The sequence below is a fragment of the Macrobrachium rosenbergii genome, chromosome 51 (genome assembly GCF_040412425.1).
Source record: "Macrobrachium rosenbergii isolate ZJJX-2024 chromosome 51, ASM4041242v1, whole genome shotgun sequence".
NCBI lineage: Eukaryota > Metazoa > Arthropoda > Malacostraca > Decapoda > Palaemonidae > Macrobrachium > Macrobrachium rosenbergii.
Genome location: NC_089791.1, coordinates 18,960,956 through 18,980,887, shown reverse-complemented (window position 1 = coordinate 18,980,887; position 19,932 = coordinate 18,960,956). Strand labels below are relative to the sequence as shown.

At 36.4% G+C, this 19,932-nt stretch overlaps 1 protein-coding gene across 1 annotated transcript in view; it reads left to right on the top strand.

Moving 5' to 3' along the window:
• T48 (FU domain-containing protein T48) overlaps window positions 1-12,026 on the top strand; it is a 157,985-nt gene extending 145,959 nt beyond the window's left edge. Inside the window, exons 2-7 of the mRNA XM_067094899.1 lie at window positions 3,999-4,193; window positions 6,582-6,788; window positions 8,770-8,932; window positions 9,501-9,645; window positions 10,117-10,312; window positions 10,538-12,026. Coding sequence (XP_066951000.1) covers window positions 3,999-4,193; window positions 6,582-6,788; window positions 8,770-8,932; window positions 9,501-9,645; window positions 10,117-10,312; window positions 10,538-11,553 — 1,922 coding nt within the window. The 3' untranslated portion in view covers window positions 11,554-12,026. The remainder of the gene's footprint in view (window positions 1-3,998; window positions 4,194-6,581; window positions 6,789-8,769; window positions 8,933-9,500; window positions 9,646-10,116; window positions 10,313-10,537) is intronic.
• The last annotated feature ends 7,906 nt before the right edge of the window (window positions 12,027-19,932 follow it).

The window sequence follows — 19,932 nt, the reverse complement described above, 5'->3', positions numbered from 1 at the left end:
ATATATTTTTCAGAGAAAGAGGTTCACGCACCGACATTACGGCTGAAAGAGAAACAGTCGAATTTCCTATATGAAGGATGAAAGGCAGTCATTAAGAGGTGATGACTTCGTCTGTTTCGTTGGCGTATAACATAGTAACCCAGTTTGATGCACAAGTAAACCATTCCATCGTACTTTGATTAAATACTGCATTGGATATCAAGTGTGTGTGTATATATATACATATACGTATATGTATATACAGATACACACACATATAGGCGTGTATATGCAGTATATATATATATATATATATATATATATATATATATATATATATATATATATATATATATGTGTGTGTGTGTGTGTGTGTGTGTGTGTGTGTGTGTGTGCATTTATCCTCATTAACATATTTTGACTAATCGGGTATAGACTTTCTCCTCGATTTGCCATACCTTTGTGTTCTGCCCCGAGGCAAGGTATTTCACGATCCTGTTCATAGCTATTTCCGGATTGATCTCTGTGATCTTGCCATTTACCTTTGGTAAGAAATGAGATAATAAAGACTGATTCCAATGACGTTTCCTGTGGAACCCCGTGATTCGAACTTCCGACGATTGTCGATACTTCCTCAGGAACTTGTTTCCTTTTTATAATAAGAAAAAAAAAACACCCCAGTTTAGGTTTTCTTATATTTTTTTAATGCAAAGTTGAATGATACGGGTTCCAAAACCCGAAAAAATTGAAGATAAAAGAAGAGGAAATAAAAAATAATAAGGCTTAACCTTGACGGCAATTCGCTAATAGACGGGTTACGTCACGCTTTGTGATATACATTTTCGACTTCCAGTAGAAAGTTATCAGTTTCATTTTGATTTGCCCTCCGGTTAAGGATCTAACTGTGCCTTCAGTTTGGATATTTTATTTATATTAAAAATTGGAGGAACTTTCTGGTGAGTGTCGATAACCTTTGCTAGTTCTGTTAATAGAAATTCACAAGCATACATACACACACGCGCTCATATTATATATATATATATATATATATATATATATATATATATATATATATATATATATATATATATATATATATATATATATATATATATATATATATATATATATATATATATATATATATATATATATATATAAGTATGTATGGATATATGTATGTATATAAGAGTGTGTGTGCTGTCAGTTTTCCTCAGCGGTGACGATTCTGTATTCTTCCCTGTTAACCATTCATGAATATATTAACAGTATATTGAGAGAGAGAGAGAGAGAGAGAGAGAGAGAGAGAGAGAGAGAGAGAGAGAGAGAGAGAGAGAGAGAGAGAGAATCATACTAGTGAAAACAATATGAATGATCTAGTCTCTCAGATTAGAAATCAAAGTTTTACTAAAGCGCCCCTTACGGCCTGACCCGAGCGTCGTCTGGAGCAAATCCCCTGTGATCATTCTGTTTGCACGCTAGTTTTCACTTAGCTGAGTGACAGAACATATTATTAGGTATTGTTGGGGACGCGTTGAATTCATTTCCTTCATTCTGGTAATGAACACTCTTTCTCATTATTGTACACATAACAGGAAATGAAATTAAAGGTATCGTAGAAAACAGATGCATGACTTCATTGTTCACGGGAAGCTCAGGAAGCATTTAAAGGAAATTAGGTAAATTCACGAGGAGAAAATGGAAACGCATTCGCTGTTCGCTTTGCTTAAAAACTAGGTTATCTGCATATCTACATTGATGGTTTGCGGAAAATAGATTATCTTATTGTTCTTTTTTATGAATATATTTTAGCTTACCATTTGAAGTACAGAACTCATGAACTTGTTCTTTGTATATACATTTATTGAATATATATGTACACATATATGAATATATATATATATATACTGTATATGTGTGTGTGTATGTATGTATGTGTATATTATGGATTATATTTCCGACTAAACTTCTTTTCGAGGCCAGTTTGCCTCACAGGAGAAATCCCGTAATCATCTAATACTAATGTTTACAGTCACAAGTAAAGCATATTTATTCCACAAGTAATTGTCTAGAATTTTGAGCTAATCATAGTTCATGGGAGTAACAGAAATGAATGATAAAAAGCAGAAATATAGGAAATGTGGAAAAGATAATTCAAAGGTAAAAGGGGAAATGTTCAAGTACAAGCTGGCATATAAAAAAAATACGCAGGAATGGAACTAACGGAAAGAGAGAAGGCCGTCAGGTAAGGTAACTATCGACAAAAAAAAAAAAAAAAAAAACACAATTGAGGGAAAATAAAGGAAAGACAACTTAGTGGTAAAAAGGATTAGTTTGGATCGTAATGAGGAATGGCGTTTTATATCCGAATTCTCATTTGTCTCTGCATGAATTGTCAACTAGAAAACAATGGATTATCAGCGACAGTAGACGACTTGTATATCTCCCAGGAAACAAAGCAATACAAGCTTTTAAAATGAACGGCTACAGAACGGTAAACCACGGAAGGACACTATCGTTTTGGAAGGAAAAAAATAATAACTGCTGATTTGTGTGAATTCTAGACAAAAAAGAGCGTAGTATACAAAGCGCCGTAAGAAAAACGCATGCGCGGAAGGGTCTTGTTTTGCTTCCTGGAAGGTGGCGGCGGCATTGTGAGCGTTCTCCTTCCTGAGTATGTTTTGTATACTGATGGTCCGATGAACCGTTTGCGGTCTCATTTATGAATGGCATTCTCGCTCAAAGGAAAAACTTTAGGACTGTGAGTTTTTAACGGGACTTGAAAAGACAGAGAGAAAAAGAGAGAGAGAGAGGCACATTCAAACCGAGCAAAGAAACGGTCGGTGAAAGTACAGTATGTAGACGTGGCTGCTACTTCATCGAAATACCCAGGTCAGCTAGGATTCATGACTACGTGTAAATACTAGAAGACAGAATTAGCACGAAACTAATTTGTATGCGATCTCTCTTCCACCGGAGTTAGTGAAAATAGAGGAAGTATATACAACCAGAGGAAACGACGATGTTTCTGACGAAATTAAGCGTTGTTTTTTGAAGGAAACTTCGAGACATAACAGTTTACCGGTATCGTTTACTTCCCGTTTCTTGAAGCAATTGTGCACATTTCTGTTTTCACTTCTGTTTGAAAAATAGTACTTTTGCCCCATGACGGTACAAAAGAATTGCAGAAACTACGTAATGACAACGTCTCTTTCCTTATTTATGTTCCCATACAATTGCTTAGAAAAACCTCAAATCATCCGGAGAAACTTCGCCAGATCGACCACTCAGGCACCGTGCCTTTATTTTACCGATAACAACTGGATATTTTACTTAGGCTTAAGTGATCCTTGGAGGTCTATCTCACGTTCCAGGGTTAAAAGGTCGATTCCCATGGCTTAGTTTCTCCCTGGTATAATATGAGCTTCAACTCCAAAAATCCTTTGCTTGTTGTAAAGATAACTTTAAGTGACAGTTGATTAAGCCTTGATCCATCTAAATTTTAGTTATTTTTTATTTATAATTTTACAGTTGAATTGGATGCAATTGCCATTTTACAGAGTCTTGAATATAATTCTGTGCTTGACATATCTTGAATATACTCTTTTACCAATCAGTACGATACGTGTATTGCTGAATGAATTGGTGAAGTTCATTATGAAGCATATCGGTGTATTTTTTGACAGATATAATTACGCCATCTTTGTTTCAACAAACTTTCTTTCCTCTTAAATAGCTTTAAAGGCTTGATCCACATAGGTGCTTGCACATTCTAAATGACAACAATTATTATCATTATTATTATTATTATTATTATTATTATTATTATTATTATTATTGTTATTATTATTATGAACCCTATTCATATGGAAAAAGCCCACAGGGCCATTGACTTGAAATTCAAGCTTCCAAAGAATATGGTGTTCGTTAGGAAGAAGTAAGAGAAGGTAATAATAATGCAACCAGATTATTGCAGAATGTTTTGTAATGCTCATTAACCGTGGTCTCTTCTCTTCCAGCAACTTGTAACCAGCGCGATTGCCTTCGATGTGACCTTGACACGGCAGAATGTGTCAAGTGTCTGTACGTGATGATGGCAGATTCCCGCGTCTGTCACTCTGCCTGCCCGCCCGGGTATTCTACCACGTGGGCGCCCCATCCAGCGGAAGGCTCTCCTGCGGCAGGAAATGCGGTTATGGGCAGGATTTGTTCCGGTGAGTTAGCTATATATACACACTATATATATATATATATATATATATATATATATATATATATATATATATATATATATATATATATGTATATATGTATGTATGTATGTATGTATATATGTCTGTATGTATCATTAAGCTACAAATGTCGTTTAATATTGTTACAATGTTCACGCTACTTCGGTAATATCACTGAAGGGGAATTAGAAGTGGTAAATGGATTGGTACCGAGACACCTAGGTACCAATCCATTTATCACTTATAATTCACCTTCGGTGATATTCCCGAAGTAGCATGAACTGGATATTTAACATTTGTAGCTTAATGATTGTATTTAAATCACGGTGATGTGATAAAAAATTATTTACATACACATATATATATATATATATATATATATATATATATATATATATATATATATATAAGTAATGAGTAATAAGATATTCACATATGAAATATTATTCTATTCATGAAAGTTCTTTTTAAAAATGCTTTCAAACTCAACTGAAAAGAAAATAACTTCATATACCTTAAAAGTTGAACACACACACACACACACACACACACAATTAATGTATTTGTTAAAGGTGCCCACCGTAATATGAACAGCCTTATTATCGATTAACTGGTTTGGTCTGTTGGACAAAATCCAAGGGTCCACATCACTGGCACTTTCCCCTACTGCGTTGGCGCAGCCGGTTAAATCTAAACCAGTAAATTATAAAAAAAAATAATCCGAAGGATCTATATTAAATTATACATTAAATTTTTTATTGTAATTAAGGCACTTACTGTTACTAATTGGCGAGATAAAATCTGCAAAGTCTGTTAGATACTAAAAGTGTTATTCAGAATCGTTTGTCAGTCATTGTGATTGTCAGTCATCAGACTTGTCTTGTAATAATATACATGACATAGGCATCAAAATTCTATAAGATATATATGTGTATGTATATATATATATATGTGTGTATGTGTGTATCCTTCCGAGTAGGTCATGTTGATTCCGTAGTCCCACATTTTGGGCGTCATTTATTGTTTTTTTATATGAGATTCTGTGTCAGATATACTTTGTGTAGACTGAAATTTATGCTTTCCTATCTTGCATTACAGACTATCTTGCATTATAGATATATATATATATATATATATATATATATATATATATATATATATATATATATATATATATATATATATATGTGTGTGTGTGTGTGTGTGTGTGTGTGTGTGTGTATATATATATACATATATGTACACACAAATATATAGTCAGTAATGGGATATAGGGAAAGCGGAAATTCCAGTCCACACAGAGTATATTTGACACAGAATATTATATAATGAACAATAAATGACGCCTAAAGTGTGGGACTACGGAAGCTTTATGACCTATTTGGGAGGAAATATCGCCACAAAAGCACGAAGAATGTGTACACACATTTGTTTGCTGGCGTCATTATATTTTATTTTCGTTTTAAAAGCAGTTCTCTTCGCCATTAGCACCCATCAACCGTGAAAATGAAACGCGTGTATGTCTGCTCTGACCCTTGTTTGAAGAGATGCCAAAGAAATAAACAGACAAAAAAAAAAAAAACTGTAATGTTCTCGTTAAAGAAGTGTGTTTATGTTTACAGGTGCTTAACGTCGAGACTCCAGAATTATTTATTTATTTTCTTCCCTTTCCTCATAACGTACTGACCTTTTACCAAGATGGTCTGCTTCTGTTTTATACGGTGCAAATGCAATCTGCACTTTTATTGGATTTTTTACGATGTGGTAACGATGCTTGTTATAGACGAGAAAGAGTTTTGACATTCGTATTGTGGATGTTAGGCTTTCTTTAAAGAATTCGCAGACGTTAGAAGTGGATTCCGTAATACTTGAAATAGTGATTGCAGTAGTAATATTGCTAATAATGCTGATAATAATAATCATAATAAATATATTTGAATAATGATATAGTATATTCAGGTATCAATATTAACTTTGTTGTCAAGAATTTATAAACCAATGACTTCAGGAACTAAGTATTTCATATTTACACAGATAATAAAAACGAATATTAAGGAAAAAATCGAAACCGGTCAGGACTTGTACCCATTGTTCATTTCCCCTGCCAAGTGTGATAATATATATATATATATTATATATATGTGATATATATATATATATATATATATATATATATATATATATATATATATATATTATATATATATATATAATATAAATATATATATTATAATAGGCTCAAATCTCAGGAGCTTCATATCTAAGACACCAGCAAGTCCATAGTCATATTTATATTACCATTATGTACATGAAACTATATCTTCTTAATGTGAAATCCCTTCAAGCCTTCAAGGAGTCTTAACCTTCCAGAGCAAAGCATGCTGGCGCTGGTGTCTGGGCGAGACGTGGGCATCATCGCAGGGGCAGCCGTGGCAGGAGCTGTCTGCGTCGGTGTCGTCATCGGCGCCCTTCTCTACATGCGCAGGAGGACTAAACCTCCTCCAGACCACCAGAGACACGATCATCCTAGGCATGTGCCTCCAAGGTTATGGAAGGACAAGAGGCCTAATGCTACTGGTACGTAGAGAGAATTTTTCTCTGTTCTTTGTAGTTTTCTGTAAAGTTATAGTTTTTTTTTCAGTATTTAGCCGTTTTTCCTACCAGTGTTGTGGGGGGGAGGAGAAGTTGCCTCCAGAGAATAAATAAAACAGATATCATTGCCACATAATCATCACTATCATTATCATCGCTTCCAACGCCATTTGTGTCTTTCCTGTGCTTTACCTTTCACAAATCTCCACTCATCCCCAGCCTCCCTGTTCATAGTTCTGGAACTCACAAGAACCCTGCAGACAGTATTTCTTTCTATTCTCCCAGGGCTTTGGCGAAACACTTGTCCAAGCCAACTCCCATCTCTCTGTCATCAGTATCTCATCTACTAGAGAACTTCCATAATTTCGCTTATGGTGTCAGTCCAAGCTCATCCTACCATGTGACTCCTAATATTGTTTTTAAAGCTCTATTATCAAACCGATAAAATTATGTAGATATAGTTTCATGTCCGAATAACAATACAGATCCTGCATGTGTAGTATTACTGTCATATGCAATTTCAATCTATTTGAAAGATTCCACATCATTAATCCTATCAACGGATAATGTGCATACTCTGTCCTCATTACTTCCTATACCTCTAGATATATGCATTCTATTGGGCAAGCTTCGTAAATTCTGTGGTGTTATGATGATTAAAACTGCACCGGCTGCATAGTCTAACTCTGTCAAGTTTCTGTCGTTACTCCAATCTGAACCTCCTCTTCCATCTCTAACCACTTTTTTTTCATATAAAATCTGTGAACAAAGCAAACTCTTTACTGTAAATTCACTTGTCAAGAATTCCCTCAGTGTAATTTTACATCTGCTGTATTCATGGATAATTTCTATTAGTTTTACATATTTAGCAGTAGCGCTATTGTGACGGAAACCTTTCCATAACATCTGTCTGTGGTTACTGTCAAATGCCTTTTGGCAATCAACAAATGGCAAGAGGAAGGGGTTTTTGTATTCCATATACCGCTGCGCAGTATGTCGTGACACAGTTATTTGATCTGAGCAACTCCTGCCTTTTCTCAACCAGCTCGACTGTCTCTTTAGTATTTTAATCATTTCTTTCTCCAGTCCATCGGGAATAATCATACTGAATATTTTCATTACAACCGGCATTCAGTCAGATCACCTTTCGTTGATTCCTTTGTTTCCTCAGTCCATATTCTGCAAAATAGTGTACTTATATACTAGGCGTCGTTTCAGTTTCAGCTGAAATGATCAACCTATTTGTAAAAAATATATACGGCTTTAATTATAAACTAGGCATGAAAATGTCATTTGTGTACTCTTCACGTAGGTGAGGCTCTTTGTATGAGACAGGAATTATATTTTCCAACTTAAATTCTATGTCTAGCGTTATAACGTACCTATAAATAAACATTGCAGGTGCTGGGTCCCAAAGTCCAAAGAGCGCTGAATCTTTTCGTTATTGTCAGCGTCACCAGGACTTGACCAGAGTTTGGCTACTTGTTTAGAATCAGAAAGTAGTTATTTTTATGCCATTCCTGGCTTTCAAGTAGCCACTGCGAGGGAAGTGGATATTTTACGCTAGTTGTAATACCTCTATAATACATCTTAACCTGAGTACTTTTGCTTAACCTTCCCTTTGACACAATAGTTCCTGGTTGGATGAGTCGGTACAGTTGTCGCCTAGCACTCGCTAGGCCTGAGTTCGAGTCACCGGCTGGCTAATGAAGAATTAGAGGAATTTATTTCTGGTGACAGAAATTCATTTCTCGGTATAATGTGGTTCGGATTCCACAATAAGCTGTAGGTCCCGTTGCTAGGTAACCAGCTGGTTCTTAGCCACGTAAAATAAGTCTAATCCTTCGGGCCAGCCCTAGGAGAACTGTTAATCAGCTCAGTGGTCTGGTAAAACTAATATATACTTAACTTTTTCCCTTTGACACGACATAAACATAATTTTGCCTTCTTCTTACTTCTCCCGCAGAGGTCTCAGTAGCCGACGAAGAAAGAGCAGAGTTCCTTGATCAATTGAAGAACCTTCGAGGGGAGGCAGACAACTTCCTCGAGATGCTCAGTGAGACCAGGAACAGGTTCAGGAGGCTCGGAGGGCCCGACTCTGCCACTGATACAAAGGCGAAGGCGTACAGGTAGGTGACGGACAGACACATAGACAAGGCCCGAGACATAGGTTACATCTATATCTTGAAATCTTCATAATGATATTTTGATGCTTTATTTTTGTCCTGATAACCAAATAATGCAAGTACCAATAGATTTGGGTAGAGCATTATCAGTTTTTCTGAATGGAGACTATGTCAGTTTTATTTTACCTAATAATGTTTAGCTTAGCTTAATTACGACAGAATAGAGTCACTCACCCAGCATTTTGTGAAGGAGATACTAACAGGAAAGAAGAAAATAAAATAATTCCAGTTGTCAGTTTCATTTCTATATATACAGTAGCATTGCTTTTTAAATAATCTTATTTTTACTTTTTTCCTCATGGGCATTTGGTTAGAAAGTTAATGAACATTAATTTTAGTTCCTTTTGACCGCTTGCACGTTTTTAACAATAATAATAATAATAATAATAATAATAATAATAATAATAATAATAATAATGCTATAATGGAACTCAAGTTTATGAAAATAAAAAGTTAATAATGATCTCACTTTTACGTTGATAACTAACAATTTCGTCTCATCTTTCACCAGGGCCGTAGTCCGTGACCTCTCCCGGGTGTTGACCCTTCTCAATCGGAGAGAAGAGCATATAGTGACGGTGCCCGCAGACTGGAGGAGATTGCTGTCTTGGGCAACTCGAGTTCTCGCCAGATACAAGAGACAAAAAGCAGCAAAGGTGAGGCATTTCGCTTTGGATACTTTTGTTGTGATTCATGTTTAATAGTAACATACCTGTATGGTTTATTTATTTACCAAATACGTTTTGTTGAAGTTTGAAGCTTAATTTCAGCCTCACTTTATTTCCACTCTTCTGCTGAAGAGGAAAGTCTGACAGTGTCTTCTTTTACTCATGTTTTTAGTAGGTTTAGTGGATGTAATTTCTGTTCATGTGTTCTTTCCTTTTCTTGTCTACTCATTTGTATGCTTATTCGCTTATTTTTTCATTATTGTGTGTGCCTTTCAGAATAGTTTAATAGCTCCTTCCCGTATTTATCAGTTTCACGCATACGTGTTACTAATAACTAATTACAGTCTCATGGCATCGTGTTGCAAAAGTTAATGTCCTTACTGCCTTTTCATTTATTTGCTTATGCTTCCGATGTTTAATTCCGGTCCTATACATTCACTTCTATATCTCTTCTTTCAGGAGGCAGGGGATATTCCGTCACTAGAGCCCCTGTCCACAGGAGGCACCCTCTACCAGACCCGAAAACAGGCACAGGCCGAGAGATGTCGACTTGTGGCACTTGGCGCTCCTTGTAGCACCCTGTCCTCGGGCAATCTTAACTCAAGTAGGATGTCCTGCTCCTCCAGAGGTAGTGATCCTCCTACGCCGTGTAGAGGTGAGTTTATTTTTCTGCGGTGTCATTGAACAGACAACCTGTATGCTTAAAAGACGTTGGAATTTTAATGGTTAAGGGGATTTCACGTTGCAGTGACTATTGTGATGAAATGTGAATGTTTGAATAAATCATCAATTATCTTTTGAGAGATTTGGTGGGAATTTTATGTCTTAGAGTGTAACAAATCTCCACACTGTTAATTTTGTTTCTGTATCTCTCCCCCAGAAACTCCACCTGCAAGCCAAATCAGCTCGAGGTCAGCCTCCATGATTAGTCTGACGCCTGTCATCTTTGAAGAAGAGGACGAGGAAGCACCTGAAAACCCCGAGGACATATTATTCGACGAGAGTCTGGACACCACTCCTCCTTCGATGAAGAAATCGGAAAACCAAGACGCAATACCTGGTAATGACATTGAACAACAGGATCTGAAGGTGAATGAAAAAGCACCGGTCGTATACGAGAATAGTACCAAGGACAAGAGCGACATACCATCAGTGCATCTGGATCCCATGAGGGATAAGGACTCCAAATTCAGGCATTACCTGGAAGGGGAGCTCGCGAAGAGGGGCGTTCCGGTGATCTCGCAGGACGAGGCGCTTTGCGGCTTCAAGTACGTGAAGGAGACCAACAATAACATCACGAAGAAGATGAATGACCTTAATGACTTGTGCAGCATCATCAGTGATGGATACATCAACGCACCCTCCGTCATTGAGAGCCTCAAAAACCTGAGAAACATAGAGCATACGAGAAATGCCGATGATTCCTCTTCGCCGTATTTGAATATGGAGCGTAAGCTCCTTCAGTCGCAGTATGGGAACCAAAAATTCACTCATGACATACACGAAAAGGAAAAGGAGGTCAGCAACCAAAAGCATCCTCCAGCATCAGGTACCTGTACAGACATTGGCACCCATGAACCTGAAGCTCCAAAATCCGTTAGAAAAGATCCAGTGAGGGGAAGCGTAAGGGGCGACAAAACTAGTTCCAAATGTGCAAGCATCACCGCCACGTTACCAGGTGAGGATGTCTACCTGAATGTTATAAGAAAACCAGTCATGGCCAGAACGACGCTGTCCAGTGATCCTTACAGGGATGACACCATTGACTGTTCTCAGGAAATAAAACATAAGAATCGGATTTTGACAAAGAACAGCAAGATCGCCCCCGTCAGTTGTAAAGCGGAAGTCACTCGGCATTTGTCTGCTCCCAGATGCGAACTCACAACTGAGCTGTAAATGTATGTATATTTCTCTCCGACAGATTTGCTGTAAATTTAATATAAATGAAGCTAAGTATATCATCAGAGATTTCCGTTAGCTCGAAATCATATTAATCTCCAATTAGAACAATTTAGTAATTAGGATGTTGTTCATGCATCGAAATATTTTTAGCGATGTCATGTCATGATGTTTGTTTGACGTGTGGGTACATTCCATATTACTAAAGCCTTTACAGCCTTCCGTAAGGCTATGTAGTATATTATTCAGTGAAAACGGATTAAACTTGAATTCCAAATTAGGTTCTAAAAGAAATTTAGGCTCATTTTATTATTGCTCATTTTAGTTATAGCATAGTTGACCACGATATTGCAAAAGAGTGTATCTTAAGTGGATCTCACCCCATTGATAAATGGTCAGCCACATGTTCTAATGACAAGTAAGTATATTATACAGATAAAAACCTCAGCAAATGACTGACAAAAACCGTGACAGCTGGGACTAAATTCAAAGAAGTGAACGTAATCTAATTAAAGCCTTTAATAAAACATAAATCTTAAGGAAAGAGAAGGTAACCCTTACATAATCTAATATCGCATTTAACACTTTTTTCCTGGATGGTGCCTCACCCCCGAAATTCACAAACCTATATACTTAAATTGGTAATCCACGAATTCATTAAACCAAGAAAATTCCACAGTTTAGGAACCTCCAGGTAATATAATTTCAGTCCTACAAAGCTTTAAAAGACTCCAGCTGTTCTAGTATATGATTTGTCTTTATAATGGGGGCCGTATAGGTAACAGTATTATTTTAGATAGTGGAGCTTTTCACTGTGGAATACGGAATTACTCTCATCGCCAGGTAACGTAGGTATCGAAACGGATCGCGTGTGTTGGTCAAATTCTCTCTGTATCCAGTGTCACACTGTACATACAGTATATATATGTTTGTATATAATATGAAACTATATTAATCTTTTTTTGTACCGTATCGAAAAGAGGTGCCTTAACACATCGCTTAAGTATCCTTTCATTTTGAAAGGTATCGTGGATATGCAAATTATATTGTTGTCAAGAGATAGTTTTATAATTTTTAATAATCGCGTAGCAATTATTTATTGTAATGCGGTGCACCAAGCGAAAGTTATATGGTTGACAATTTGGTCATTTAAAGAAAAAAAGTTAAGGTTCGTAATTCTTGTATAAATGTCCGATAATGCATTCACAAGTGTAAAATAACAAAATCATAGTTTTAAGGTTAGAACTCCGTCAAAAACTTAAGCTATACTTTAAGGCTGCTGCTGTGAAATTATACTCATATCTGGCAGCTTTAGTTTTAATTATATATATATATATATATATATATATATATATATATATATATATATATATATATATATATATATATATATATATATATATATATATATATATATATATATATATATAATAATCATGTAACATGTTGGTTTGTGCCATCTGAGGATAATCTTCTATTCTCTCCCACGGTTGCCGTAGAGGATTCGAGACACCTTCTATGACTCAATGTCAACTTAGATAAGGTTAGGTTAATAATGGAGTATCTGCAAAGAAAGGCGATATCTCTCCACTTGGCACGTAAAACAGTTACTGTATTTTTTGTATATTTTTGTAAATACGTGAATGAATATATTTTACAAATTGTAATCATTGCAGGTATAATTTTCGTAATGTTAAAGTTAAATGTACTAGAATAAGTAATTCTCTATAAGCTAGGCCAACTGTATGTCCGTTATTCTTTTGAATTGCTGCAAAATGTAGATCTTTGTTCGTTAGAATTGCATCAGTAACTTCCCCTTTGAAATCATTGCATTCTTTCAAGTCCTCGATATCAAAGAAAACTTGAATTGTTGAACATTTTTTAAAAATCAATTTGCCTTAGAATACACTCTACCTCATTGAGTCAGAGAGGCCTCACATTTCGTTAAAAAGCTTTAAAATAACCAAGAAATATTTTTAGCCTGTTGTCTAAAATAGCAGTCGAACTCGAGCATTTACCGTAATATTTTTGTATAATTATTTTTCTGTCTCTCCTGTTTTCTATGTGACATACAGTAGGTCCCAGATCATTTCAGATTACACACACACAAACACACACACTCTAATTTCTTACACTCCTCTACCTCCTCATTTCTAATCGAAGATACTGATTGAAGCTTGTTTAAATTTTAGGCCTGGGAATTTATGACAGGAATTTTAATGCCATTTTCAAGATATATTTTAGTAGACTTTGAAACTTGTGAAACGTCCATTTTGTCTTGAAGTGTCACTGTTAACACTTGAGACACCACATAATTTATAAATCTTAATTACAGAGCGAACGGTTTAGAATTATTCCCGTCTGATGTCAGGAGATAACGCTATTATGAGTCACATATTTTGGTTGAATAGTCAGCCATTTGTGCAAAGCTTCGTTTAGTCGTTTTGGGCCGATATTCAATAGTACTTTGTAAAGTCTCTTTTTCATTCCGAGACTAAGGAAAACGTGTAAGGAAGTTGCAATAACAGACAGGTGTAATAAGCTTTAAATAACTGACTTACTTTTCACGAGGAGAAATCAGAATGCACATAATCTGCATTTAAAATGACCGAAAATGCATTATATTTCAGGTTTCAAGCATTTACCTTTATTCAGGGGCATAATACATGACATAAAAAGCATAATGTGAACCATACGAAAAATGTTTAAGCACAATTAACCAGACCGTTCTCATTTCAAGTTACCCGAGATAGACTGTGCTAAATTAAAACATTAAAAGAAAAACGGTCAACAACATTACGCTCGGAAGAGCAACAGTTATCCACCAAAAGAACATTTAATTACGTAGGTAGAGGTAACCAGAAAAACACAGATGCAAAAGCAGTCTGCTAGTCAACCCAAACCCCAACACGAAGACCAAAGATGTTGAAAGAGTAGTAGTTGAAAATAACGAGCACTTGGGAAGAGGATAAGCTGATGGTTAATGAGATCTTTTTCCCCTATTAATTTATTTAAAAAGTATAATTAAACAGTCTTATAGCATAGTTAAGTATATCTTAGTTTAACCAGACCGCTGAGCTGATTAACAGCTCTCCTAGGGCTGGCCCGAAGGATTAGGCTTATTTTACGTGTCTAAGAACCAGTTGGTTACCTAGCCAGCCTACAGCTTATTGTGGAATCCGAACCACATTATGGCGAGAAAGGAATTTCTATCACCAGAAATAAATTCCTATAATTCATTGGCCAGCCGGAGACTCGAACGCTGGGCCAACAGCGTGCTAGCCAAGAGCTCTAGCCACCCCTCCAATGAAGAACTGTCTTATAGCATAGTAAGGCATTCCGATTTGAAATGCCTTTTGATGTTAGGCCGTTTTAGCTTGCAAAGTCTCCCCGTAGTACCATCGGCTGTCCTCTTCTTAAGACTAGTTTACCTAACAAGAACTAATGTATTTATTTTATAGATAACGTCTTTGTATATAAGTATGTAAATAGTTACTGAAGAGGAACCAATTATTTTGCTGTTGTTTTCTAATCACAAATCTGTTTGTAGAAAATTAACAAATAAAATATCCTAACTGACGCTGTGTTTTACTTCCTGAGAACTGTACATTTTACTAAACAGAACATTTTGTTTCAGTTTTATATCACAAATGAAGCTGTGAAAGTACTATGACCACGATACCTTTTAAACTTTGAAAGAAAGACCTCATAATGAAAGATCACAGGTGAGTCTGCCCCACTGCACATGCATTCCATTTATTCTTCATAATCTACTCGTCCCTCATAGTCGTGTATCTCACTGTTACTGTTTTTGGCCTGCCTTAAACTAACCTGTCCTTTGCTATCCGAATTTTCCTCGACTTTAGCACCTAAAATGACCCTTTTTCTATCACACCTAAATTAACATGATTTTTCCTACTTATACTGTCTTGTTCTTTCTCGTACCACCTTAATAACCCGTTCTGCGTTACTGTAGTTACCCTGTTTTGTCCTCTCTAAACTAACCTTTTATTGTCCTACCTAAACTCTTCTGTTCTGTTCTGCCTTAATTAACCTGTTTATCCTACCGAAATCAACCTGTTCCACCTAAATTAACCCGTCATTCATGTCCTGGAATCAATAACGTACTCTGCCTCACTTCAACATACTGTATTGTGACAAATCTTCAATGAGATTTTCTGCTATGATGAGTCCAATCTGTAAGCTCGTTAAGGCAAAACGTAAGATCAAAGTTCACTCAACTAAAATAGGGAAAGTCTTCCACTACAGTAGTTTCTGCAGTTTCTCTTCACTGTCCCACGTCAGTACCGTATAATCTGCATATATCAACCACTCCGCATACCATTCATGACTCATTTCCGTATCCACCTTTATTACACATACAGATTTCAATCTAGTTATTCAAAAAATATTGTTTTATCATTCTTCGTTCTTAGTGTAAAAAGTTTCCAAGTGTGATTTCATAAAACAATGCGAAGTGATGAGGGATTTAAAACATCATAAGCAACTGTTCATCTGCATACAATGACTGCGGAAAAGATGACATGATAGGTAGCTAGTAAAATTGGTTTGGCTGTTATTCCTAAGTCCTTGAAAAAAGTCTGTTACAAAGTTTAAGTCAGCAAGGAAAAGATGATACAGAACTCTTTCGAAGTACGAGTATTATCATCGCATCCCCCCAGAAACGACAAGTTGATATGATAATAGTAGATTTTTTACAACTGCAGAGGCTGATAGGGAGGCGCAAGTGCCGTCGTCCAATCCAGACCAGAGGAAGATAGAAAATGGAGCGAGGAAATAACCTGGGTTGAGCCTCTTTAATCAAAAGAGGAAGAAACAAACGGGCATTACTCAGCAGTTTCATTTATATGAGAAACTGTTCAGGATTAGACGACTTTAAAAAGTACCAGACAGCTGCTGCTACCCTAGAATACCATATGTATGAGAAACCAACAACGTCATCAATATCTTCCCATTTGCAAACTCTCGGAAACAGAAAACGGATCGAAGGTAAACTTAGCAAGGCATTTGCAAGATATTTTTACCAAAATCCTGATTGTGAAATGCAGAACTAAACCGCACAAAGTAATCCTTTCAGTCTGTTGGGGAAGTTTTAAAAGCATAGCCAGTGAAATGGTGACACACCTGCTATGATAAAGCTGTGATCGTTACACCTGTGGTATTTGGATTTGTGGAGCGACACCTGCGCTCGAATGTGGCAGATGCAAAGAACTATCGTACATAGAAAAGTAAATTATAGTAATTTTGCTATGATTATTAGCTACAGTTTTAAAAGATGAAAGTATTCAATGAGGAAAACAGTATAGAAATATAGTGTGAATATAAAAATTACTGCCAACTTTGTGATAATACTCACGGCCTCCTTGTACACGCACGGACGTGTGATGCAAACTTCAGCGTGTTCTAACAACAGCATGTTGTTTAATTTTGTTTTAAGAAAGACCTCTGAGAAACTCTATCCCGGCATTATTTACTTTTCCTCTTAAAAACAGGCAGGTTCAGTTCAGTTATCAAAAGACAAAACAGCATTTGCATTACAGCCATACATTTATTTAAAGCGGTGATGTCACTGGTTACCACGACAGCAGGTAATACAAGGATACGCCTCTCGGGCTGAATCATGCACCCCGCATCCCTGCCGGGTGGCGAGAGATCACGTCGGCCTCGTTCAGTAGGAAGCAACGTTGAGCCACTCAGGTTAGCGTTCTCTCTATCTCTCTCTGCTGGCTTCCTTCTGTTTATCGTAGTGTTATATGTGGCATAAATACGTTATCAACGACCATGCTGTGAGCCTATCTATCTGGGAGACGAGACGCTTTGCCAAACTCGAAGAAACGAAGGAAGACAATTACTTCTATGCATTTTAATAAGATGGAGACTCATTCTTAAGAAAGTAACATAATGTTAGGAAAGTAACTTCTATGACAAATGTAACCATATTTTGAATTGCATAAAAACCACAGGTTTTAGGTAATCAGATGACGTACCAAACTCACGAAAGATAATTTTTTTTTACTTGAAAGGTTTTATAAAAAGAAACTGATTCTTTTTTCCTAGATTACGATACATTTTTTATTAAATGTTTTCCATCTTTCTCAAATTGTTGATTCTTTTAATACTCATATACCATCATCTGACAGCGATAGTTATAAAGAAGATAGTTATAATCTTGGTTATAATGTTGCATTTTCATAGAAGGTCGATCACCTTATGTGACTTGTTGATGTGAGAGAATATTCCTCTGGACTTTTGTAGGGCATTCCTTTAAATTCGTAGGCTGGGGTCGTTACTGTGGCTTCAGTCATTATATGGATAATAATCTCACCAACTCTTTTCTCTCTCTCTCTCTCTCTCTCTCTCTCTCTCTCTCTCTCTCTCTCTCTCTCTCTCTCTCAAAATGTTCAGGAAAATTCACGTTGAAAACGTATGGCTTCAGAGTAAAAGTTACGGGAATTAATATTAATAAACCGATGTTAATTTCACGCACTGATTATTTTTCATTTACACAGTTTAGGTCATGCTTCAAACACCCAGACATACATATTTAAAAGTAATAATTGTTAATGCTGTACAATATAGTTTTGTGATAGGATTTATTTGAGAATGGGTTTTATCTTTACACAATGAACACATTGTTTTCCCCTTAACGCTAATCATTTAGGGTAACCTGATGATAAGGGGTTAAATAGACCCTATACCTTTGGTTCGTGTCTTGTCTCATGCAACGACAATCACTGTTCTCGTTGTGCAAAATAATTATTTATCGCAGTTAACAAGGACCACTTGCGCGATAGCACTGAGAGTGACAGAGATTGACATCTGGTGCGAGTTCTTTCAACAATGAATGTATGTCGAGACTACACGGGACTCCAAAGCACATCATCATCACAGAAGACCAGAATAAAAACTCATTCTTCCTTTTCAGCACAAGAGTCAAGTCTCCTTGGTAAGTATCCCACGAGACGTGGGCAGCGGTCGTCTGGTCAGTCTTAGCTTCAATGGGATGTAATGATATAATTGCCCAGCAACGGAGGCGAACTTATAAGAACCACAGCTTGGAAGATTCGAGTAAGATTCACAAAAAGTTCCGAGACACTTCGTCTCCTTTTCAGCGTGGGTGATATGCATTCGGTGACATGAATGGCCTAAAATCAAAAGTTAAAAGTTACATATAAAAAAGAAGTTGAAGAAACTAAATGTCTCTGTAATTTGTCTAACCCGATCAGTTACATCCCTACCATGAGAAACTATTTGTGATTTCCACTTTAACCTTTGTGAATTCTCCGTGAAATCTTGAACTTGTGGGTTTGTTATTGTTATTCGTCACCGCTCGATACAGACAGGAAAATGTTAATGAGAGAGAGAGAGAGAGAGAGTCGGGTAAATCCATTTGTACCCTTTCTAGGACTGATCTTTATACATTTGTGGGAATGTGAAGCATCATTAGTACATGAGAGTATATCACAGTGATAGACATTAGTCCGAATCTGTTTGAGTATTCACTCAAGTAGCTCTCGAGCCTAGCTGTTACCCAGCACACTCAAACCTGTCTTGAAGAGAAACTGTTTATGTACAGTATGTATATATGCACACTCGCATAGTGAACACAGATGTCTCTAATGTACCGATGGATAATCGATCCATATTTCTATATGGAAGTTTAAGTGACCTCATATATTCCCGCATTAGGCTAATTAACCGCTTCGATGCTGAAATGTCTGATGCGTCTCCGAGTTCCGAAACACCTGTGATACTTTCGGTCTCTTCCCAGAAGTGGAGGGGAGTAAGACACGGTGGTAATATTGATTTAATTTAGGTACGACTTCTTTTAAGAATATCTGTTTTGGATATTAACAGGTATCTGGTGACTCCAAATCACGTAGTTGTCATAGTATAATCAGAAGGATTTATTATAATATTACCACAAGGTTGCTGAGCATAAATATCGCAATATGAAGACTTCAGATGCACAAACTCATATTTGCCAATATAATTTGATTTGCGGCATGTTCCACTTTTCTAATCAAGACTGTTCTCGAAAAATTGATAAATTTTCCACCCATATAAGTCTTCTATTGAGAGCTGCCAGGTACTCACTTAAGTCTTCAACTTCTTTCGTACTAAAGTGATTGGTCTGTAATGACGTAATCCTATGTTTCATTTAAGCCGTAAGTCTACATGTATAAGGTAACCTTGCTCAGAGGTGAGTTTACCTGAGGTTGCGTCTAAGCGGATTTCGTACATGAAGTACGTTAAGTCTGTGAGATCGAAGGTACTCTTATAAAAAATAATCTTTATAATAAGCTAGTGCCAGAACATCAAGGTTATTAAATGTGTTCTAACTTTGAACTTTTC